Raw genomic sequence first — 24,789 nt, 5'->3', positions numbered from 1 at the left:
AGAGAGAAAGAGCAGGGAGATAAAGATAGATAAAGATAGATAGTAGAAATACGAGAGCTGTAAAGCGTGTCCTTTGAGCGTTTGGCAGATGATGCCAGTTGCGTTATTATGGCTACCGAGAACTAGAAGACTTAACTAAGAGTTACCCTGTAATCAGACTAATGCGCCTATAAACTGAGAAATCTGTCTCATAAAAAACTGTCAAAATCTGACAATCTTGATAGTTTTTAGTCATTAAAATAAGAAAAAAATAGTTTGTTGATTTATTGAAATTTAATTGAAGCAAATATAGTAAAGTTGATTTCTGTCTGATTTTCAGGAAGTTTTTCAATTGTTTATTTATTTTTAAAATATTTTTTTTTTTGTCTGCTTTAATGTTTTTTTTATAGGATAGGGTATTTAAACTTGCAAGAGCAGCTACTGCTATTTTTAGTGTTAGCTTCTAATGATTAAATTGTGCTTGTTAAGAATTATGTTGTTTTTGTTGCTGTTTTCAAAGTCAGTTTCAAGTCCAGTTAGAGCACAGTCTTCATTGTCTACACACTTCCTTCTCTCTCTTCTCTCTTGCGCTCAGACAATTAGACAATCTTGTAAAGTTAACGTGCACATAAACGTAAACCCCTTCCACCCTCTTCGATAACTTTTCCCTTAGAATGCAATTCAGCAGACAACAAAAAAAAATAAAAAAAAAAAAAACGATCTCGACTTTTTGTTGCTGCCAATTTCAATGTGCAATTACTTGGAATTTGTTTGAAGTTGAAGCAAAAGTTTTCACTGAAAGAGAGTGGAAGCGAGGGAAATACACACACACATACAGCTACACATTAAAAATTTAATTAGAGTGCCTTGCATAATAATAATAAAAACGATAGAGACAGCAAGGGAAGAAGGCAAACAAAAATAATGAAAATAAATCAAATTGCAAATCGAAACAAATCGAGCAAAAGTTGCCAGCAAATTGAGTTGAAACACGAAACGTTTGTAACGTGCAACGTCAGTGAGACGACGACTGAAGGGAGACGTAACAGGGTGCAGGGGCAAGCAGTTGTTGTGTGTTCATGTGGCAGCAACGGCAGCTCAGCAATTTGCCGAGTTGCATAAGCCCGGGCGATAGGTGGGAGATTAAAGCCGCCAAACTGCAATACACGCGACATGCCAGTGAATAGGTTGTGTGTGTGTGTTCGTGTGTGCGTATGTGCGTATGTGTGTGTGCAGTTTACGACTTGCAGCTCAGACTAGAGATGTGTAGCGATATGGTGCTATTGGTATTGTCTTTGTACACGATATTTTAGCACGATATTTAAGATGAAAACAATATTATATTTATAATAAAAATGAATAAATATTGTAAAACTCTTGGCACTTAAATAAGTGACAGTTAAATACCTTAAAAAAATAAAAATAGTAAAAATTTGAGAAGTTGTTGGCATTTTTTTTTTTCGAACTTTCAAGCGATCTATAAACGTCCATACACAAATTTACGACAAAACAACTTTTATACCAAGTTTTCGAAGAAATTATTATATTTTTTGTTCCTCTAGTGTTGTTTTTTTTAAGAAATTTATAATGAGCCTATACATACAGACCGCAACATATATAGATGCTATTTGGATATACTCCTTTAAAACAACATAAAAAACCAAGCATAATTTAAGAATTTTTCTTAAGATTTAGTTTATTCTGCAGGTAATTCTGAAAGCTATTCATAAAACCTGATTATTATTTTTTGAGCTCAGAGGGAAATTTTCAACAATCAGAAATATAAAATTTTTGTTGTGTAAATTTAAAAATTTTTGTTTGAAATAATATCATATATTGAAAAAATATAGCAGTGTGATACTAATGATGATTATAGATTTTTCACAAACTTTTAAAAGATGTAATAGACATTTAAAATGCATCATATATTATTTTTATCCTACTACACTTGTTGAAAATAATTATCTAATTGGTCTGCTTATTTGATATTCCTAATATTCAATCTAATTAATATAGTTCTTATAGATATTCAATGAAATTGATAATAATTGACATGCTATACATTGTGATATTTCTTATCCGATGACAGTATCGATATTTAGATGGCGATACCCATCCTTAGCTCCGACTTTCAGGTTGATCTGTTGCCTGGCCTCGTGCTGTGGCTTAAGCGTTGTCAAGTCAAAGTGAGCGAGAGAGAGAGACTGTGAGAAAAAGGAAGAGAGAGAAAGGGAAGGGGTTGCTCTTTCGATTTGTGGCTTTAACGGTGGCAGCATCGCAGCTTGCTCCCAAAGCCATAAATAACGACACGTTGTGCATTTTGATGTGACCAACCCAAGAGAAACTGAAGCTGAAACTGGAACTGTGACGAGACAGAGGCAGACAGGGATTGAGAAAGAGAGCGAGTGAGAGAGAGAGAGAGAAGTGTGGTTGTGCACACACACGTACACACACGCTGGCCACACTATGTGACTGTGATTGCTTCACCCTTTTCCGCATCATCGATTACCCCATGAAAGGGGGGAAAGGGAAACCATCATCTTTGGGTTGAGCTTCACTTGCTGCACGTTGTATTTTTCTTGCAAAGTGCCTTCATTTTCACTTTCATTTTTTGCCAGCTATTTGTTGGATTTTCCCTCTTTTTTTTTGCCTTGTTTTTATACGTAAATATTTCTTGTGTTTTTTTTTTTTTTTTTTTTTGAGATTGTTATTATAGCTGCAAATTGCTGTAAATATCTTTAGATGCTATATTCATTCATATTGCATATCCAATTGCCGCATTTCCCTCGTTACCACATGTTGATGCTCAAAATCACTGAGCAAATGTTCTTAAGGTACTCGCTTGTGTGATTCATGATTCATGATTCAAGATACATGGATTCATGTGCTGAATGTAAATGTTGCATAAGTTCGTAATAGCAATTGGTTAAATTGCAAGCAAAGTTATTTACGGTATCATTATTTTGAGGTTTTATTGGCAATAGTTTGAGCTGAAAATAATTGAGACATAAGCCCTGCAAATCTTTTATTTTATGTCCAAACAAAGGTAGCCAGGTATTTCAAATATATTTCTTTATTGTAAGATTTACAATATCCGCTTTGTGCCTCATTTGTAAACGTTCAATCCCATTTAACTTGCCTCTAGTATGATAAAATGCTCTATTCAATTATATTTAATAATCCGTTTTATTCAAACAATTATAATAAATTATTTTATTTTTTTCTGACCCATAGCAATGCATTGATATTGTATTGAAATCTGCAAATAATTAAAATATATTTATGCGAAAATCAGATGCAATTTCATGCACAATATGCAAATTAGAGTAGGGCACAATGTGACTGCCGTTGTTGGAAAAAAAGGTTTCAATTTGAATTTTTTTTGTTTTTGCCTTTATAATTTCAATTAGCATCTTTAATTCTTATACACATTTATAACTGAACAATTGCTGTTGTGTTTTATTCGGCCATTTATAACTGAACAATTGCTGTTGGATTTAATTTAAAATGTGACAATAACCATAACAATAACTTATTTCAATGTAATTTCAATTCGATGCGATTCGACTAATAATAATAATAATAGTTGGCAAAACTAATTGAAGAAGATACCCTGTTTTTTTCTTATCGACACTTGTTGTTAATCAAGAAGCAGTTAAGTTTATACAACTGATTAGATCTTCTCCTGTTTCTCATTTTCCTCAAATTATTTGATTTGATTTTATTTATTTGAAGATATTATTACACCTCGAGTTGTATTTTTTTTTACAGCAGAATCCATCAAACAATGCCAAAGCACACATTCGAATTTATATTTAGGGAGCAGAGTTAAAGAAGAAATTGTATTCTCTGATTTTCCGAAAAGGAAAATTAACCAAATTGTCCAAATTGTGCAAACAATTTCATGAATTTTCTTTATGCAAAATCTCAATTTAAGTTTTCTCAGTCAACTCTTCATAGGCATTGAATATCAGTTCAATTAAAAGCTTGTGAATCGCATTTTTCAAAAAACAAGTCGGTCTTTCATAAAGCAAAATTTGCAATACACACACACATACATACGAGTATGTGTGTGTATTAAAAACACTCGCAAAATACCGATGCAATATTTCGATTGACAATGCAAAAAGAGGCATTCCATTGATTGTCTATAGATAGAGAGAGAGAGAGAGAGAGAGAGAGAAATACAGACAGAGACTTGTAGTCCAGTCAGTTCTATTGTCTATCATGAACTGCATATTTTTGATGACTTTGTCAAGCTGTGATTTTCAGATTTCCAAATAACGTATAAGCGAAGCCAAATGAAAATATAAAAATCTTTCTGTTTCGTTTGGTCCCAGTTCACATTTCAAAAACTGATGGGTCTAGCTCTTTGCTAGCCTTTTAGTTTTGCCCTTTGTTTTTCTTTTTTGTTGGAATTTTTGTTTTGTCATGTCAACAAATAGTCATTACAATGGCTATCGAACATTTCAATAGCGACCAGCAGACAATGAAAACTTTGTAAATGCATCGAGTTGAATGTAAAATCGCAAATTTTTTGCCACAATTCGAGTAATAAAAATTTCATGTATGTTATTATATTTGCTCTATAGATTTTCGTTATATTTTTGTTGTATTTTGTATTGAATATTATAAATATTGCCGCCATTTGTAGTTTTACACTTGAAATACGGATCAATAAGAAGCCGATTCAATTTGCTTTTTGCTGTAAACATGATTATTCTTCGTTATTTGTTATAATTCTCTAGTTGTTAAAGACTTGTAAATGAAATGTGAGTTTATTTGTAAATTAAAAAAAAATTTACACAAATGTGAAAGATAAATACTGAAGGAATTTTTCCATCAATGAACATTGGCAAATGTAATTTAAGCACAGTCTTTACAACTAATTCCCAACTGATTTAAGCTTGTCTGCTTCAACTAATCCTTATCTCATGGCTAATGCTTTTAATTGAAAGAGATTTTTTCTTCTAAAACGAAATTACCAACGCAATAAAAGCAATATAAAACAATTTCACTCCAAATGAAAAATAAAAGCAAATAAATTTCAGATTTTAGATAATATTATGTATGTGTATGCCCAAGCTATGTAATTAAATTCTCTTATGTACTCGTGTCTTGAGAGAAGCTTTTCTTTTCAAGTATTTTTAATGCAGGTTTTCCTTTCGCCATACTCGTATTTCCCACTAAAACTGAACTCAACTTTTGGGCTTTCATTCTACAGTTGGCTTTGCTGTTTGGGCATTTTGTGGTCCATTTCTATACAAACGAAGCATGCGAAACTGCTGTTTAGGGGCTTCTCAGCTGTTTGTTAAGTTTATGAGCTGTTTGCAAACGAGAAAAAGAGAGAGAGAGAGAGTGAGTGTAAGAGAGAGGTAGGCAGCCTTATCTCTAAGCTGTGCTTAACAACGCCACCAAAGGCAACAAAGTTGTCGCATTTTGTTTGTTAGCTTCCTGTTTGCCTTTATTTTTGTCTTCAGTATTTTTTATGTTTTTACATTTTACTTTTGGTTTTTATGCGCGTTATAAACACGCACGCACACACACACACACACAAACGCACACGCACACACCTACACACATTGCAAGTGAAATGAAAAAATCACTGCATACTTTTGGGCTGCGTCCAAAGTACGAGTCGAAATACATTTTAAGCGCAATCTTTACGTACCGATCTATGTAAATATATGTGTATGTGTACACTTAAAAAAAAATAAGACTATGTATCTTAAGTCAAGAATGTTTGCCTCAAATAGTTTAAATTTATTTTTTCAATAAAGACTACTTTAAGAAAAGATAGTTCAAATAATGCACATTCAGAATCTTTCTTAATACAAAAATTAATTATTTTTGTGTATTCTGTATTTTTTTTTTTCTTAAAGTTGTCTTATTTAAATCATTAAAAATATATACGAGGAATATTCTTGATTTTAGAAACTGATAGTTTTTATCAGTGTATGTTTGATATACATAAATATGTCTGCCTGCTGTTTCAATCTCACCACGTTTCACACACCAAAACACACACACACACACACTTGAATGAAAGGCGCACGCACACACACACGCACAGCAAAACAAAAGAAAAAGTTTTTGAATCTTTGTCTATATCTATGTCTTTGTGTATGTGTTTGTGTTAATGTATGTGAATGTGTATATGTACTATATATAAATAGTACTAATTGTATATTTGTATATATATTTAACTATCCATCTCTATCTCTCTCAAAACAAAGTGTGTGGCTGAGACAGAGAGAGAGGGAGAGAGAGATAGAGAGAAAAGCGGCATTTAATTTATGCAAATGAAAAGCGCACAAAAGGCAACAACAACAACAACAACAACAAAAAAGCGACAGCAAACAAATTTGAAATTAATTTGCGTTGCATAACAAAAGAAAAGAGAAAAGCGGGGAGTAAAATGTGAAGCCAAATGGAAAGCCAAATGAAAATGAAAATGAAAATGAAGTGCAAAAAGTGTCAAGCAAAAGGAATTCAATTCAAAATATCAAAGCGTTAAGCAATAAGGGCAACAAGAACAAGAAAATAACGACTCGGAAAAAATACCCAATTCATTGAAAAGAGACAGCACTAAAAACTAGTGATAACGGTTAACGGTTAACGGTAAACGGATAGCGGTAAATGTATCAACTGTCAGACGTTTCGCTTAAAGTGCGGTAAACGCGTTGCGTTTCATTCCGTTGCATTCCATTTCGATTTCCGTTGCATCTCGTTTACGTTTCCGTTTCGTTTCCGTTTCGATTCCGCTGCGTTACCGTTTCCGTTTCGTTTCCGTTTCGTTTTTAACTTCGGCTGCACTTCCAATGGCTGTCAGTTCCTTATGATGGAGACATTTCTTGTCCTGGGCCTGTGTTTTATCCTGTACGAAGCATTGGATTTCTTTCAAGGCTGCATACACAGTAACACGCCCTCACCGAGCGACCAAATCGAGGCGTACCGCCGCGAACTCGACGAACAGCGCCAGCAGCAGCAGCAGGAACAGTTCCTGGCCGGTTTGACTCCTCTGCTGGGCGCCCAGTTTGCCGCCGCGGCTGCCGCTGCCGCAGCCGGCTCACAATCGACGCTCAGCAGCACCACGCCCACCGCCTCCACGGCCAGTGTTATCAGTGATTCCTATGAACAGGAGCAATCACAATCGCAGTCACAATCACAATCGCAGTCGCAGTCACAATCGCAGTCACAATCACAGCAACCGCATTCATTGAGCACACCGGGCTTATTTCGACCGGCTGCATTGGGCTATTACGATCCGGAGGATCCGTTGCATGCCACATCATCGCTGCCACGCGACTATTACTATCTGCAGCAACAGCAGCTGAAGAATAAGGCCAGCTCCAAGTCGCTGCTCTCGAAGTTCTCGTCAACCAACTCGGACAATCGCATCCATCCCGAGGCGGCACACGGTGTTTTAGGAGTACCCGCTTCGGCGGTGATTACCACACAGCCGCTGCCCAACGCCGGCGAATCGGTGGCAAGTCTGGGACTCTTCGATTGTCAGCCACAGTTGGTGCCACTGCTGCCAGCCTCACCGCTCCTGCTGGAGCTGAAGCGAGCGATCATCAGCAGCAGCAGCAACAATCAGCAAAAGTCAACGCATTTTGACGAGGACGACGAGCCATTGAGCGATAACGATAACGATAGCGATAACGATAACGATAACGATACCGACAACATCTGCCCGCAGTGCGAAGAGGAACAGCAGGCAGAGGACGACAATTTATCGTGTGGTTCCAGTTCCGGTTCAGGTTCTGGTTCCGGTTCCGGTTCCACTTCAAACTCCAGCCACAGCAGTACGGCAGCTGGTGCTGCAAATAGCGAACCGAATATTTGCGCAATTTCACAACTGCCGCGCATTCATCACATTGCCATCGACGACATTGGCATCGGTGGCATTGGGCAATCGACGGCAAGCGGAGAGGCGAATCATAGCCTGGCCACGGCTAGTTCCAGTTCCAGCTCGCACGCTGACTTCCGGGAGATTGAGTGCGAGCGACTGCGACGCAAGTGCGTGAGCGTAAAGCGCATCTATAGCATATCGGAAAAGTTCTAAATCCAAAATTCAAATACTTCAACTCGCAAATCAAACTCGTCTTCATTCTGTACAAAATCGCCAAACTCACCATTGCACCCCAACAAAAAAAAAAAAAAAATAGAAAAAAAGAACAAATTCAATAAAAAAATCAATATCGAAATCAAAAAGCATAATAAAAAAAAACAAAGAATTTAAAATCGAATCAAAATCGAAATATATATCAAATCATCAATCGAATCTGCCTCACTCAAATTCAAACCCAAAATCAAAATCCAAAATTCAAATTCAAACAATGCAAGCAAAAGCACAAAATTTCCAAATGCGAAATACCCCACACAAGGTTAGCAAATATGAAAAGCTTCAGCAAAAGATAAATGAAAAGTGTAATCAATCCGTAAGCTAATGGAATTGAGCTAAAATTCTACTAACAATAAATATATAATTATAATTATAATTATAAAATCAAATGAAAATTTGCCAATAGAATTTGCACAACATTCTCAACTCATTTCGAAATGTTTTTTACTTTTCAATTAATTTATTTCAATTGTAGTCACGTTCATTCACGTTCACAATTGTTGCCAATCCACTGCAAAAGTCACCTCAACTGCTCAGCTCTCACCATGCAATAATATAGAAGTCACCTCAAAATGCAGCATCACCAGAATCACAAAGCCAACAGCTCACTTTGCTTACTCTAAATACTTTTTTTTTTTTTTTTTTTTTTTTAAATCTCACCATATCTCACTTTCACCAAAAATTAAAGAATTAAAAATGCCTGCTCTCTAGACTCTAATGCCTTTAACTTGTTAAATGATTTTTACAGCCGTTTTGGTGCAACCGAAACTCAACACAACAGCTGCACTCGCATTCGCATGGTATACCCTGATTACTAGTAAGCTTTCCAATTGTTCAAGTGTGAGTGAGAGAATGTTCTTTGACAATATCGCAGATTTATGTCCCACGTTGGGCGCCATGCCTTGTCAATTTGGCCACACAGCAAATAATTGAATCTGAATAGTTTCCAATTCGACACTTTACGCGTGACAATTGTAAGCCACGTTGGGCGCCCAACAAAAAAAAAATTGGCGCCCAACGTGGGTCACAATTTTTGGTGACAATTTGCGAATTTCTTTTTAATTTCTAGTTTATTATGGTTTTAATAGAGTTGGTTATTGACTTTGCTGTAGAAATTATACTTGTTCTTTCTTAAAATCCTCAAAAACAGTGCAACTCAACTGACTGCCTAACAGTATGGTTATTTTAGTTATATTTAATGCCTGTCATTCTAATCAGAGTTGAGAAACTGCTGTTACTGATAATAATAAATGTACATGTCATGCCATTCCACTATATCATTCATAACTTTTTCCTGTTGTACAACATATTCAGAACACTTGAAACTGTTTTTTCTTGTTGTGCTGAGTTTTGCTTTTTGAGATTTCTCCATAGAATTTCAGAGTCTCTCTGTGTGTGTCTTGGTTGATGGCAACAAAATGCTAACTAGCTCGAAAACTACCTATACCCCAAGCAATATACATATGTCTGTGTGTATACATAGCTCCATTCTCCATTCTCCATTCGAATAATCTTTGTCCCTTGATGCTAAGCCACAAACTGCTTGTAGCCAGGGCAACTTGAAGCAGAATCTTTCTCTCGAGTGTTATGCAAAGTAAATTGTACATAATTGTCAAACACTAGAACACACACATTTGTATACTATATCTGTGCATATGTATATGAGTGTGCTTATCTACATACGTATGCAAATATGCGTATGTGGATAAGTCGTCGTTGTTGCAAGCAGGGACAATGACTAATTTTGCTGTCATTGTTGCTCTTCTTGGCTGCGCTGTCATAGCGCATTACTATCATATCTTACAAATTGTCGCTTCCAAGTTGTAGCAGTTCTCTTCCTCTGTCTTACTCTTATCCAACCTCTCTCTCTGTCTCCTTCTCTGTCTCTGTTTGTCTCATCTTGCGCAGCTTGTGCGAATCCTTTCAATTATTCGATATGTGGCAGCATTTTTGCCTTTGCTATATTTATTTTTTTTCTGTTCATTTTCATTTTGTTGCTCAACCCTCAACTTTTGCTTCGTTTTCATTTCTTGTGGCCAATACAATTACACACACACACACACACACGCACACACACACATAGTCCAAACCCTAAGACCCGCATTATTTTTCATTTCCTTCCACTTCCCCATCGATTGTGTGAACTTCGCGTGGTTCACAAATCGCGTTCCCCGCGTTCCCCGCCTTCCACCACCTTTAGCCATCGCATGCAAGTCCATGCCTCAAGTCGCATGTCCTTTTGCCAGTGAGTCCTGCGAGTCCTGCGAGTCCTGTGAATCCTGCGAGTCCTGCTTGCTTTCAATGCTCGTAATCTTTTGGTCTTTTCTTCATCATCGTTTAGCTTGATGTGGTTTTTCCGACTTAATCAGTTTTACTATTGTTTGTTTTTACTATACATATTTCTCTTTTCTTTCGCTCTGCTTACATGTGTGTATGTGTGTGTGTGTGTGTAGTTTGCTGATTTGCTGGCCAGCTGCTTTCTCTTTCTCCTCTTCTTGTTGTTTTCGTTGTTGTTGCTGTGGTTAGCTGATGCTCTACTGATTGGGTCCAGTGGGTGTTTTGGGCTTCTGAGCTTACTATATTCGGATATACACGCACACACACACACTTTTGTCACAATGGCGCGCTAAAAAGTATGCTATGCTCTTTTTTCTATGCACACAACAACTTGGCTGGCAATTATGTTGCATGTGTGTGTGTGTGTATTTATGTATAGGCAGCTGTGTTACCATGACAGTTTAGCATTGCCAATCCAGAGAAACAGAAAGAGCGACAGAGACACGGCGACAAAGTGAAAGAGAGACAGAAAAAAAATATGTGAAGCAGCGTCATAAATGCTTTTTCATTGCAGCAAAACGAAACAACAAACAAATAAACAAACAAACAAGCAAAACAACACAAAACAAAACAATAGAAAGAAAAGAAGCAGAAACATTTTTGTTGAAAGCTCAGCTGAGCCTGCTACCGTTTGTTGCATTGCACTATGGAGATTTTGTTCAATTTTCTGGCATTAATCCCTGTTGTACAAGTATTTACATGTTTTCTTATATAACAGAAATGTTTATATAACAGAAAATTTGATATTTAACTACATTTTCATAGTTATCAGTTTCAAAACTAAATGAAAAATATTAAATTTAATTGGAATATGTAAATATCGAAAAAAAAAAAAGGAATAATGCCCATAGTATTTTATCTCATATCAGTCAAGGGCAATATTCTTCCACATCATTAGGCCGTAGCAATAGCAAAATTCACAATAAATGGCTACGCACTGAGACTAAAGATGACCCCTGTTTCCATCTTTTTTTTCCCTCTATCTACATTGCATTCTCTGTGCTTTTCTTTCTTTGTCTTCGCTCAAGCTACGCCATAAATTGTAAGCAACTGTTTTAGATTCAAAGAGGGAGTTAACAATAACCTGAGCTAAAATTGAAAACTGACAAATGTATCGTTTTATTGATATATTACAATACTCTAACGGCTTTTCATCATTAGGATTTGTATAAAGAAAAGTTTCAGTCAACTTTGCTTCATTAGGATTTTAAAAAACTTTATCTTTTTTTCTTTAATGACAATGATGAGTTCATTTCCAACTGAATTTGTATGTGAAAAAGTACTTCCAACTAGTTCATAAACACAACAAAATATTTACCTAACTTTGGTATATTTATTGAATCAGTTAACTATTTTAGTTTGTCAATGTTTATTCTTTTCCTTATTTATAGTCCTTTTTCTTTCCATCCCTTTGCATTCAGTTTTTCCTATGATTAGTTATATGCATGGATAACTGATAAAACGGATTTGTCACAGTTGTTAGGCACCACACACAGTGGTTAATCTAATCTCGAAGATATATTAGCTAAAAGTTTTGACTTGGTAAGCTTCAAGGCTCAGCTTAGCTTCAGAGACAATCCACAAATCCAATTCAATTAATCAGCGACTTTCGACTTTCCAAAACTGTCAGCTAACTGAAGGCTATACAAATTGCCGAGCAGTCTTGCCACAGCACAGTGGGACAAACGGCATGGAAAGCAGCGTTTAATTCAAATTTAAAAATCTTGAAAATTTATTTAAGAAAACAATTATTGGTTAACAATACTTTAATGTATTTCTTATGAGCTTTGAGATTTCGAACAAAACTTTAATTTTAGACGGTAATTGGCAATACTTTTCTCTCTGGTTTTTATTGCATTTCATTTCTTTTATTACTACAGTCTTTGTTGAAAAATATGATTTTAAAGAATTAAATTCAGACTAGTGTAAGTACTGACTGTATACACTTAAACCGGTTTTTTTTTAAGCAAATATTTTTTGTTTTTATTTTGTTGCGTTAAAACTGACAAATAACCCACAGTGCGCTTTATCCATACTGTTTTTCTGCTTCTCGCTCTTTCTACATTTGCGAATTTAGTCGAATTTAGTTTGGTTTTAATGATTGTTTTCAATGCTCTATCTAATGAGCTGCACATATGTGTGTGTGTGAGTGTGTGAGTGTATTGTGAAACTTGTTGAGTTAAAAAGTCTGTGGTTGACAGACCTTCTCTTCTCCCTCTTCCGATCTCCCTTGTCCCATAGACACTTATCCACTCTCAGAGAGAACAAAAAAGCAAACTGTCGCCGCAAAGTATGCTTCAAGATTTAATGCCGCGCTTCGTGTGTGTGTTGGTGTGTGTGTGTGTGTTTGTTTGTTTGTGTGTGTGTATGCCACCGCCATCAATTGTGTAGTGTAGTGTATTGTTGCCACTCCACAAAACCAAATAACAACAACAACAACAAACTCTACAAACAGAACAAATAACACACATTGAAGAGCAACTTCTTCTACCTCCACCTGCACCACTTTTCAAACCGCTCCACTTCAATCCTAGCTGCTGCTTCTGCTCTTCTTTTAGGGTTGGAAATGATTGGATAGCTTCTTGTGGGCAGCATTGGCAACACGTCCAGTCAGAGACTGCAGAGCATTTTGTGGCAAGCAACGTTTCTTGGCCAATTCATCCAGTTTCACACTGATGACCATGTCGATCTCCTTTTGACGCTGCTCCTCCATGGCACGGGCTTTTTCGCTCTCGACGCGCTCCTCTTCAAGATTGCGACGTCGGGCACGCTCATGCTCCTCCATTTGGGCCGTGACTCCCTGATAGAGACTTAGTTTCCTGCCCAATTTCTGCTCCTGCTCGACCTTTCGCTGTTGCTCGTAGCGAGCACGCTCCTCCTTCACCTCATCCATTTCTCGCTGACGTTGTGTGTAGTAACAGGCCTTCAGTTTGTTCAGCTGCTCCATGGCCTGACGATTGCCATGACGCAGCTCGGCGACCAGACGACGACGATGCTCCACAGCCTGACGCTCCTCGAGGCGGTATTTGCGCTCGAGACGCTCGTGCTCGGCAAGCAAGCGCATCTCCTCGCGATTATCCTTGGCGTCGAGGATCTTCTGTTGTATGACATAGAGGGCATCCCGCTTGCGTGCCTTGTCCGCCTCCACGGCCGCCTTTTGCTGTCGCTGCTCCAGTCGCTGTTGCTCCTTTTTAAGGACATACTCGTTGGCTCGCAGCTCATCACGACGCTCCTGCTCGCAGAGCAAACGTCCAAAGTCCTGATGTAGTTGAATATAATGAAAGAGCTCCTTGCGATAGTGTGTCTTTCTCTGGCCATTCGCCACAGATTGATCCATTTGAAAGCGCTTATATTCATCGTAGGCATCGCGCATCTGTCGCGACTCATCACGACGTCGCTCCTCGGCCAGATGACGTAGCTGCCGACGATCATTGATCTGCTGACGCACAGCAGCGCCAAATTCCAGGCGCTTGTTGTGCGCCAGCAGCTCCTGATGCGGCAGCGATCCCCACTTGGACTCGTTGAACGCCGTATCCTTGCGTGCCTGCTCCACGTCATGCTGCTCCTGCAAGCGCTCCATCATCGCACGCTCCTCAATCTGCGCCGTCCACATCGCACTGCACTTGGCCGCTCCAATGGCACGGATTGCCGTCTGGACACGCTCGTCTGTGGCATGTCGGGCCTGCAATGGGTTAATATATACATCATATGGTTTATCGGTTAAAAATCATGTCAAAATTAACAAAAATTTCCTAGATCATAACTCTGACCAACTGCCTCTGATCATAACTGCAAACGCGCATAACTTTATCAAAACTCATCCGATTTTAAAGCGGAATATCATTTTGATCTTGGTTTCACCTCTAAATTCATTGTGCATTTAAATTTAATTTATTTTGTAAAAAAAATTATTTCCCTCCAAATCTTGGGTTCGATGCTAAGGGTCCCCCCTTTGGAATTTTGAAAATTGAAAATTTTAAATCTCAAGTTTTCACTTTTAATCAACTCCTGATATCTTAATTAGTATAAAACAACACTTTATATTTGATTCTGAGACCTTTCATTTTTCTGTAAAAAATCATGTCAAATCGGACAAAAATTTTGACTTGTAAAGTTGCTAGGTCAAAGGTGTGACCAACTTAAAATTTCCATAACTTTGTCAAAACTAAACCGATTTTCAAGCGGAATATTATTCTGATCATGGTTTGTCCTCTGAATTCATTCTGCATTCAAATTTTGTTAGTTTAGAAAATTTTATTATTTTCGACTATTATACCCATGGTTTGATTTCCTTGCTAAGGGTCCCCCCTTTGATATTTTGAAAATTGAAAATTTTAAATCTCAAGTTTTCACTTTTAATCAACTCCTGATATCTTAATTAGTATAAATCTACACTTTAAATTTGGTTCTGAAACCTTTCATTTTTCTGTAAAAAATCATGTCAAATTGAAGATAAATTTTGACTTGTAAAGTTGCTAGGTCAAAGGTCTGACCAACTTTGAACTGTCATAACTTTGCCAAAACTTAACCGATTTTCAAGCGGAATGTCATTTTGATCATGGTTTGGCCTCCAAATTCATTCTGCATTCAAACTTTTTGAGATTTGATTAAAAAGTTGATTTCATATTTTTAATACAAGCTACTAACTTTGATTACCATATATTAACCGGTTAATTGATGCTAACGGTTGTAACAAAACATTTCTAGATGACTTTGATTACTTGCCTGTAAAGATTTGTGCAGCACCATCAGACGCCTTGCCTCGGCTGCCTTCTCCTCGTCATCGCCATCGGCTTCGGCATCGATTTGTCGCTGGACTTCGAGTTCCCGCTCCCTGCGAGCCTCATCGATCTCATGGTAATAGCTGCGTACGCGATCCTCTTCCTCTTTATTGAGACGCTCTTCTTCTTGGTGTCGCTCTTGTTCGGCCAGCAATTCCTCGGCAGTGGGAGGACGTGCGGCCTTCATGCGTTCCACGTCCTCCTTGTCGAGCTCGGCGAAGCCCTTGGATTCCCAGGGCTGGCCGAGCACATGAAAGTATGTTGCTTCACCGCCGCGTCCTTTACGCTTCAAGGGCTTCTCCTGGCGGCGTAACGGGATTCGGGCTGCAGGTGGCGCCACTGTGCCGGGCGGTAGGGCACGTGGCTTTTGCAGGGACTTGGAGCCAGGACCGCTGGACAATTGAAAGCCAACGGCACGTTGTTGCTGCAACAACGCCTCCTGTTGTTGCTTCTCACAGATGCGAAGACGAAGTTGCTTCTTTTCGTGCTGATTCGAGGGCAGCGCTTTCATCGGACGCTTTCCACGCTCCAATTCAAGACCGATCTTGCGGCCAAGTCGATCATAACAATCGGGATGCAATGATCGACCAGCTCGTGTCACGCATGGCATTGACGTTGGCATTGTTGTTTGACTTCTCACTCTTCTCGCAGCTCTTACGGCTCGCTTTTCTTATACCACTACCTCTTTCGTGTCTCAAAAATATATATAGAATTTTTTCACTTAACTATGAAACGCAGCGTGTGTATGTAGTAAATGATTCCGTGTGCTTTGCTATTTGAAATTTGTTGCCTCATTTTGCCAGGCTGCCTTTGGAATTGCCTACTAGATGATTGCCCTGTACACTCGATAACTGTATGATCTTGTCGAGCTTAGAAACTATAAGCATAAATATAAAAGAAAATCAAATGAAATCAATCCAATGAGAAGTCGGAATATGGTAATTCCGAACTTCCCTAAACCAAGTACACAATAATTTATTTATTTACAATGAATCTTTTGGCAGTCAGGAATTTTTTTGATTCTCGGAATTCGGTAAGATTCTTTTTAGTCAAATAAAATGGTTAAGGCTACTTTGACATTTGAAGTATTGAGTCCTTGACATAACATGCTAAAATCAAGAACTTATTTAATTTATGTTTTTATTGACACAAATAAATAAATTATTAGCAAATATTTGCTTGACGAATTTATCAACAGACGACATTTCATTCCTTTGCAAGTGTGCTTTGATTCATCTTTTATAATCTAAAGATCTATTGTTTAATGCATAACCATTTTTGATAAGATTTTGTGAATTTGTTGTAAAGTTGAATAATTTGTGGAATTTATGAGTTGTGCTTTTGATGCGCAATCATAACATTTAATTTCGACAGTGGCCAGTTTATGAATTTTCCAACACTTTATGAGCTGTTTGATTGAATCAAAATTCTCAAATCTCAAACTGACTGACGTCATTTGCTTGTCTACTTAAATCTTTAGCTAAAGAAATGCCTGCAAAGAGAAAGAGAGTTTGGGGAGTGGGAATGATAGAGATAGATGTATGGGCTTATTTATCTGCAGGGCAGACTTGTCTCTTGTTCGTGTCGTGTCTTGTTTGTGGCGCCTCAAGTGGCCCAAAGTCGCATTGTTTGTGCTGTTTATTTGATGTTGTTGTTGTTGTTGTGATTGTTGTTGCTGCTGTCTTGTCAGTCACACATGCCAATGGCCAGCAGCAGCAACAGCAGCTTCAGACAACAAATATAATTTACTTGTCGCTACGTGTCCTTAGTCCTTAGTCCTGTATCTGTATCTCTAGCTCTAGCTCTGGCCCCTCTCTTTCCCCTCTTTCTCTCGCTCTCTGCTGCTCACTCTGTGTCTCTTGTTGACTGCCAGCGAACTGAGAGTCAAGTCGCCAGTCGTCGCCAACAGCCACAAATATGAGTTACGCATTTGTATTCCTATATTACGCATACGCCACATACGCCACAGCTAGACTTTGCCTTTGTCCCTTTTTTTCGGTATGTTGGGAAGCGGGGGAGGCACAAAACTTTTGCACATTTCAATGGCAATAAAAGTGATTTAATAATGCTGCGTTAAAGCCCCGAGACGACAGCAACAGCAATAACAAGAAAAGCAAAAGCACAAGCGAATAAAAAGAAGCGAAATCAATTTGATTTGTCGCCGGTCGCCTTTCACAAAAAAAGTGTGGGCGTCTGGAGGAGTAGGGGCAATGGAGGGGGGTAGGGGGTAGGAGGGGGGCATTAGGCACGCCCCGTGCGTGTGATTAAGTGCGCGTTTAATGTGCATGGCCCGGCCCATAAAACAAATTGCATGCAATCGGCCTCAGTCCGTTTCCACAGTTCTCCAAGTTCTTTGACTTTACCCCTCTCTTTCTCCATTACAAAATCAACTCATTGTTGTCGTTGTTATTGTTGTTGTTGCTGTTGTTTGTTGTTGTTTGTTGCTATACGCTTTGAAATGTAAATACGGCTCATTATTTCAATGCCCAGCCATTCATTTGCAAGGATTTCAGTTTGAATCCCCCTTTTGTTCAAGCATGCACACTATGCGAAAGGCAGTGAGAAAGACAGAGAAATAGATAACGTAAGCGGCAAGTAGAGAGAAGAACTTGAGACTCTGTTCGATAAGCTATACAGCTATGCACAATAGTTCGAAAGCGATGAAAATACACAAATCGTAAATGGATATAAGAAATAAAGCTCAAATGTCATAGATAAAGAACAAGAAAATGCAGAGAATTGGACAGGGCGAAAGTAAAAGAGATATGAATAGAAACAAAGATTGTGATAGGGAAAGAGTTAAAGAAGAGTTCTAGAATCTAGACTGTAAAATAAACAAATGGAGATTATAAATATATAAATGTATGCAAAAAAGATAAGAGATATGAGTTTAATAAGATAGATGAATTACAAAATAGATGGATATATATGTAGATTAAAAAATAAGGAAAGCTACATATTTATGAAAGATAAGAAAAACCCTTTTTTAGATATAAGAAATAGTCTTCAATGGGAAAAGAATTTGTTTGTATATGTAATTGACAGTTTCATGAATTATTGGGTTCAACGCCTCTACTCGAAGCACTGCATTTGCTGTGTTTTCTTGTTCGTTGTAATAAGGTCATAAATTAATTTTATATTGTCGAAACTAGCCAAAGAACGATAATATAAACTCCATATGAATTGATTATTCTTAGTTGCTCGCACTCTTTGTCGCTTGACAAATGTCATTTGTACCACTGTGCAAGGTCAACCTCTAATTAAGTGTAATGCAGGAATCCAAAAACAAAACACAAAAGAGGACTTAATGCATGTGTAATGCCCCAAGGCAACTACAGAGCATCCTTACTTCTCCTCTTCTCCTCTTCTTCTTCTTCTCCTCCTTCACCTTACATAGGTATGTGTATCTATGTGTATGTCTGTGTGTGTATCTGTTATTTGGTTTCTTATTTTGCTACCCAAGGGTTTATTATTTTCACTTAATTTGTGCTTCATTTAATTTTTTTTTTTTTGTGGCCTTCTCAAATTTTTTATTCCATCTTGTTGTTGCCTTGCCCAACAGCTTTTGGGGTCGCCTATGAAATTTACGTGTCTCGACTGTCCCAGAAAGTCAAATGCCGCATCATCACAGCTATGCACAAAAAAAAAATTGGAAACCTTTCTCGGTTGTTTTTTTTCTTTCTCATTTTTTGTGTTTATTTTGTATACAAATTCGTTTCTAGTTGTGGGGGAAGACCCGAAAAAAAAGTATGCTATGAAAATGTTGTGGTTGTTGCCTGTCAATGTTGTTGTTGCTGTTGTTGTTGTTATGTACAAATTAACTTGGCATGGCCAACAGACAACAACAGGCAGCAGAATGACAGTGCAGGTAACAAAAATAGCCCACGCCGGATGCTGGCGACCGGAGAGGGGAGGGAGGGAGGTAGGGAGCAGGAAAATATGCAGGGCGGGTCACAGGAAGTGCGGGTAAAGGTCGTCCTCTTCGTTTCCTGGCCACAAGGCAAAAAAAAAAAAAGGCAACGACAACAAAGCGACAAAGAAATGTTTCGCATGCTGCACAATGGCAAATAATTCATAACTTGGCTCAAAAGTTTGATTTAGCTGCAGTTAATACACTCGCACGCCCAGTCTCCCTCTCTCTGTCTCTCTGTCTCTCTCGCTCTTCCTGTTGCTGTCTCTTTTTCATTGTTGGCCATACGTTTGGCCTGCATAAATTTTACTGCCAGTTTCCCAGTCTCGTTGACAGTCACAGCAGCCACACATTTTGCCAGCAGATAAATTACGCTTGAAGCGCCTGGCAAATGGAAGCGGAAAAGCCAACAGCTCTGACAGAAGGATGAAAGAGGACACAAGGACATGGGATACAGTCGCAAAGTCACATTCACATTTGCAGTCACATTTCAAGTTACAGAGCCACAAACACTGTGGAAGGATCTAAGGTCTATAGACTACAGACTCACTCACTTACTCACTGATGCTTATTTTTCTTTAACTGTAAACTGCAACACACACACACACACACATATGACTGGCATATCCTGCCAGGCGACATAAATAGCATATTGCTTTTAAAAACGACGCAAATCAAACAAAAAGCTCCAAAACTAAGAAGTCTTATCTAAAAATGCGTCGAAAATCAGAAATTCTTAATACAAAAAAGGGCAGCAGATCTTAACGCTTATTTTAGTTTTATTTTCTTTTTTTTAATATCTTTAATAGAATAGGCCTGAATTTGTAAGTCGTCGTGTTTTTTGAACAGGAAGGACTTTGAAAATCTGACTTAAAGTTTTTCCTAAAAAAAAACCTTAAGGGAGATTTGTTGATCTAAGAAAAACGTAAAAATTATGAGTTCAAGACACATGAAAAATTTAAAAGAATTATATAATTTTTGTTTATATAATAATCTAATATATGCAATATCCAAAACTTATTAAAACGTTTTCTAATTGAACAAATGAATGCAGACTTACCATACTCGAATTGTTTAAGTGGTCAAGAATATTTAATTTTTATATTAATTTTTTTTTAAAAAGTTGGTAAAAATTTGTGCTCTCAAATTGTACTTTCAAAGTGGTTGAAAACAGCAAATTATGACTTAACTATGTTCAAATGCGACAAATATACTTATTATGATTTTATTGAAACTTAAATATGGCCAATTTATATGCCATGCATTGACTCAAACTTTTTTTTACCAACCTTAATTATTTGTAAATAACAGTATCTTAATTTCTAAATATTTTTCAGATTTTTGTTAAATTTTCTGTTTTTTTTTTGCTGGTATTCTCATTGAATTTCTTAGGCCAGACACGTAAGAAAGTTGCCTATATACTTTTGTCGCCTGGTCAACTGCCAAAAGATGTTAGCCTTCTTTTTTTTTAAGGGCCAGTAGTCCACCTATCTCTGTCTGCTATTCGTCCTCTCTCTGTCGCACTGTCTTTCGTCATGTATAACTTTCTTTCTCTGAGACCGAAATTTTAGCTATAAATTTTTAACAAACATTTAACTTGAATTTAAGTCCCCAGCCAGAGGTCTAGAAGAGTTGTGAGTTAAAAGGAGAGAGGGAACAAACTGTTGTTGCTGTTGTTGTCTCTGTCTTGCAGTCATCATAATGACAATTTTGTTGCTTCTCTTCTTATATTTGGGTCGTCTTAGCTGTGTTCCACTTTATTGATAGTTGCTATTTGTTGTTGTTGTTTCAATTTCATTTCGTTTCACTTGGAGCTAGAAATGGAACTGGTATTGGAACTAGTTCAGTTGCTTCATGGCAGTCAAGTCAGACAGTCGGTCAGTCTGTCAGCCAGTTGACGTTGTGCTCTTCGTCCACTCTATATTTGTTTATCCTTGTTTCGTTTTTTTTTTTTTTTGGGTTCGTTCTTTGGCAAATTCTTTTGAGTTGGTGTTTTTTTTTTTATAACATTTTCCCTTTGCTCTCCGTAAACACATTTTCAGTTAAACAAGTGTGTGAGAAGCAATCAACAAACGACTTGTAAGCAACCAAAAGACAAACAATAAAAAAACTAACAATATCTAAATAAAAAAAAACAAAATTACCAGTGCAACAACAAAAATAAAAGGAAATGAGAAAGGAGAAATCACAAAATGAGCAAATAGAAAAAAATGTCAAACAAACAAACAAAAATTTAAGGAAAATTCTACAATAACTTAAATAAAGAGAAAAAAAAAACAAATCAAACAACGATAACTGATAAACGTTAAGCGAGTGTCGTAAATCGTCAATCGATAATCGATAACCGAAAAGCACACACACACACACACACATATATATATATATATATATATATACATATATAAAATGGATTCGCTGGAGCGTTTAATGCGTGCTGCCCCCTTGCCCCGCATGTTGACCAGCGGCGTTGTGGCCACGGCCGCCGCTGCCGCTGCCAGCGCCGCTGCTGGCGTCAAGGGCGTCGTCGGCATCGGCGGCGGGCAGCAGCAGCAGCAGCGCGCCTTGGTGCATGCCTCACTGGCTGCCGCCACAGTCGGACGCAAGGGACGACATCTGACCGGCACATTTTGCCTAACCGGCGATACCATGGAGGGTATCATACAGTGTTTGGTATTTCTCAAAGCATTCTCGGTAAGTGGGACACACACACACCCAGCGACACACACACAGAGACACACACACACAGACACAAGAGACACACACTTGTGTGGAGAGCAAGGCAAAGTCGACTCTAGGAATGGGTATCGACAATAAAGTATCGAAATATATCTAAAAAAATGCATATCACATCGTCATATATATCGTCATATATTTACTTTTATCGAACAAATCGTATGAATATCGAAACTATCGATATTAATAGTATCTTCCTTTTTTTTAAGTTTTACGCTTACTTATCCTCGTATAAAAATTACTATTATTTTTATCATCGTATGTTAAGACTTATTTTTATCAAATGTTAACCTTAAAAATTTATACATATATCACTTTAATACCAAACTAATTTTCTCCAAGAAAAATAACATATATTCAAAAACAGCTAAAAAAAAAAAATATAAGAAACAATTTCGTCGTTAAAAAAAGTTTTATTAAAAAATTACATAAACTATAACTTTTAATAATTTAATAATTTTTTATAAATACTATAATTTGAAATATTATACATTTTATACAAATATTCTCATATAAGGCTTTCTAGTAGATTTTCTTAAAATGCCCTTTGTACTTGCTAAAGTCTGCGCATATATAGAAGTCTCAAAATGTACTTACTTTAGTTATATTTAAATGTCAAACACGAATATTTTCAAAAAAGGAAAATAATTGAAATATTTTGCGATATATCGTTTTGTTATATTTGTATTATATCGTTTACTACTTAAATATTGTTTGCCTGTATCGCTATAATATCGATATCATCATGTCGATATCCATCACTAGTCGGCTCAAAACTAAATCTGATATCTCATTCATTCCCTCTTTCTCTATCACACACTCTCTCTTTCTCTCTCTCTCTTTCCTTTTGGCACGCTCCTTCTCATGTTGCACAAAATTCAATTTAGTTTTTGGTTTGCGCTTGACTAAGTTTTTTTTGTGATTCCCCCCATTCCCCGACCGAATAACACTCACACTCACATTCATTCTGCTGTCTTCTTTCTCCTTCTGCCTGCCTGCCCTCTCACTCACTCTACGCACCGTTGCCCTCAGAAGTTGCCATGTAACGGCCATCAAAATGTGCAATAGGCTGTAAATAGGCAAATACATTTAAAGGACACACACACATACACACACACACACATACAAATATATGTATATATCTACACACATACTTAGACAGTTGAAGGTCCTCTGTGTGTGGCTGATTTCGGGATTTTGGCTTGTGAACTCACTTTGATATGAATTTTATAACTACATTTACAGAGAATGAGCAGAGCCCTTAGGCTACCCCTGCTTCCCTGCTCCCCTCTAGTGCCCTTTCCCCTCCCAACATAAGACGCCTGCTACCGTCTGCCGTACTAACCATGTGCCATAAGCCGATATTCATATAATAAAATTTAACTTGTCTGCATATTTTTTAACACATTTTCTTATATTCTTTTTCTTGCTCTCTTTTATTTGCAGGTGAGTTGAGCTGCTGGTCCTTTTTTTTTTTTTGTGTGTCCCCAGGAAATGTACTACCCCACAGCACTCCGCAACCCCCAAAAGTGTCATGAAACCAACCCCTGTCACATGCCTTAGTGCTGGATCTTTGTGAGTACAAGATTCAAGTTAATTAAAAGCAAATGCTTAACGTGGCCAGAATATACACACTTAAGCACACACACTCAAGCACAGACACTCACACAGGTGCACACAGGTACACACACAGGTAAAATCTTACGCACACACACTTTAATTGCGCATTGTTAAACACACACAGTTTGAATTTGAAATTTAAAGTTTGACAAATATATATTTTAACGCAAATTTCATATAACAACAGGTGTAACTGTGTGTGTTTTGTAGACAGGTGAAATTTTTAAAATTTAACTGACATTATTTCAATTAAGGATTTAAATACCTTATCACAAAATAAAAGTAAAATTTACAGCCTATAAGTTATGTAAAAATAAGAGAAGATAATTCTAAAAAATTTAATTGCAATATTATATGTAAAAATATTTAAGTTCTCCAATCCAGAATAATTATGTTTGATACTCGCATCATTTTTTAATTGAATCTAACTTGTATTTGATACAAATTTTCGAATTGATTTCATTGCATTTCCTACGATTATAATTGAATTTGAATGTCAACAGTTGGAAAAGCGTTTTGCATTTTATTTTATATGTATTTTTATTTTTTTAATGTGAGTTGCAGTTGATGCTGAAAACAGTTGGACAGTGTAATCGTCGTATTTATAACTCAATTTCCATCGCAACGCGATTGACTTTTGCTGGCTTGGTGAATTTGATTGATTTACTTGGTCTGCCTTTATAACCATTTTTTTTAATCTACCTCTGTCTTTCAGTTTCCGTCTCTGTCATTGCTGACTACATACTTAATTAAGTTGAACTCTCATTTCGATTTATCGACTGTTTTAATATTTATTTGCATACACTGATAAAAAAAATGTTCTAAAATCAAGATTTTGGTCTCAGAACTAAGATTTTTGGTCTAAAAAATGCGTCGAGAACATCAAATTCTTGAATTAAGAGAACACATCTTGATTTTAAGAACATTTTAAATAAGACCAAGTTCTTACTTTAAGAATAAATGTTCTTAAAATTAAAATCAAAAAATAAAATAAATGAAAATTATTTTTTATATTTTTATTTATTTTTTTTTTTTTAATTTTGATTTATTTATATTTTATTCTGTTTAAGTGATTTTATAAATGTTATTTTAATTTGTTACGAGGGGGATTCGAACCGCCGCCTACTGCTTCACAACTGAAGCGGCCTCTCTAACCAGAGCGCTACGGTGCCATCATTTGTTTTATACGAAATAGTACCTATTTATAATTTTCTAACAATTTAAGATTTTTATTTTTATATTAAGATTTTAAGATTTTTTAGATTAATAATCTTAGTTTTAGTAATTTGGTCTTAAAATAA

The 24,789-nt window shown here is 37.0% G+C and overlaps 3 protein-coding genes across 8 annotated transcripts in view; 2 read left to right on the top strand and 1 right to left on the bottom strand.

The window, feature by feature from the left end:
* Positions 1 to 24,789, top strand: part of LOC117791061 (neurobeachin) — a 250,661-nt gene that overhangs the window by 130,790 nt on the left and 95,082 nt on the right. The window lies entirely within an intron of this gene.
* Positions 6,602 to 21,270, top strand: LOC117791126 (DEP domain-containing protein DDB_G0279099). 4 transcript variants are annotated; one of them, XM_034630794.1, is made up of 3 exons: positions 6,602 to 8,001; positions 8,856 to 8,907; positions 21,178 to 21,270. In XM_034630794.1, exons 1-3 carry the CDS (start codon positions 6,818 to 6,820, stop codon positions 21,238 to 21,240), a joined length of 1,299 nt encoding a protein of 432 aa, XP_034486685.1. In that variant the 5' UTR covers positions 6,602 to 6,817; the 3' UTR covers positions 21,241 to 21,270. The 4 variants fall into 4 exon arrangements, with proteins under 4 accessions (XP_034486685.1, XP_034486694.1, XP_034486701.1 ...); XM_034630803.1 differs by having other exon boundaries at positions 8,856 to 8,924; positions 21,178 to 21,256; XM_034630810.1 differs by having other exon boundaries at positions 8,856 to 8,947; positions 21,178 to 21,224.
* On the bottom strand, positions 12,723 to 16,018 carry LOC117791117 (trichohyalin). The gene is made up of 2 exons (XM_034630782.1): positions 15,170 to 16,018; positions 12,723 to 14,126 (listed from the first exon to the last, which is right to left on the bottom strand). The coding sequence occupies exons 1-2, from the start codon at positions 15,845 to 15,847 to the stop codon at positions 12,999 to 13,001; spliced, it is 1,806 nt and encodes a 601-aa protein (XP_034486673.1). The 5' UTR covers positions 15,848 to 16,018; the 3' UTR covers positions 12,723 to 12,998.

Source organism: Drosophila innubila, chromosome X, assembly GCF_004354385.1.
Source record: "Drosophila innubila isolate TH190305 chromosome X, UK_Dinn_1.0, whole genome shotgun sequence".
In the NCBI taxonomy this organism is placed as follows: domain Eukaryota; kingdom Metazoa; phylum Arthropoda; class Insecta; order Diptera; family Drosophilidae; genus Drosophila; species Drosophila innubila.
The sequence above is the reverse complement of the archived record's forward strand: the minus strand, read 5'-3'. Positions and strand labels throughout refer to the sequence as shown.

Bases quoted from the DNA above. Each gene is read 5' to 3' on its own strand.
- LOC117791126 (XM_034630794.1), top strand. From the start codon at position 6,818: ATGATGGAGACATTTCTTGTCCTGGGCCTGTGTTTTATCCTGTACGAA. The intron at 8,002-8,855 runs GTGCGTGAGCGT...TGATTTTTACAG, and splicing joins TGCGAGCGACTGCGACGCAA to CCGTTTTGGTGCAACCGAAA. The intron at 8,908-21,177 runs GTATACCCTGAT...ACACATTTTCAG, and splicing joins GCTGCACTCGCATTCGCATG to TTAAACAAGTGTGTGAGAAG.
- LOC117791117 (XM_034630782.1), bottom strand. From the start codon at position 15,847: ATGCCAACGTCAATGCCATGCGTGACACGAGCTGGTCGATCATTGCAT. The intron at 14,127-15,169 runs GCAAGTAATCAA...AACCCATTGCAG, and splicing joins TGCTGCACAAATCTTTACAG to GCCCGACATGCCACAGACGA.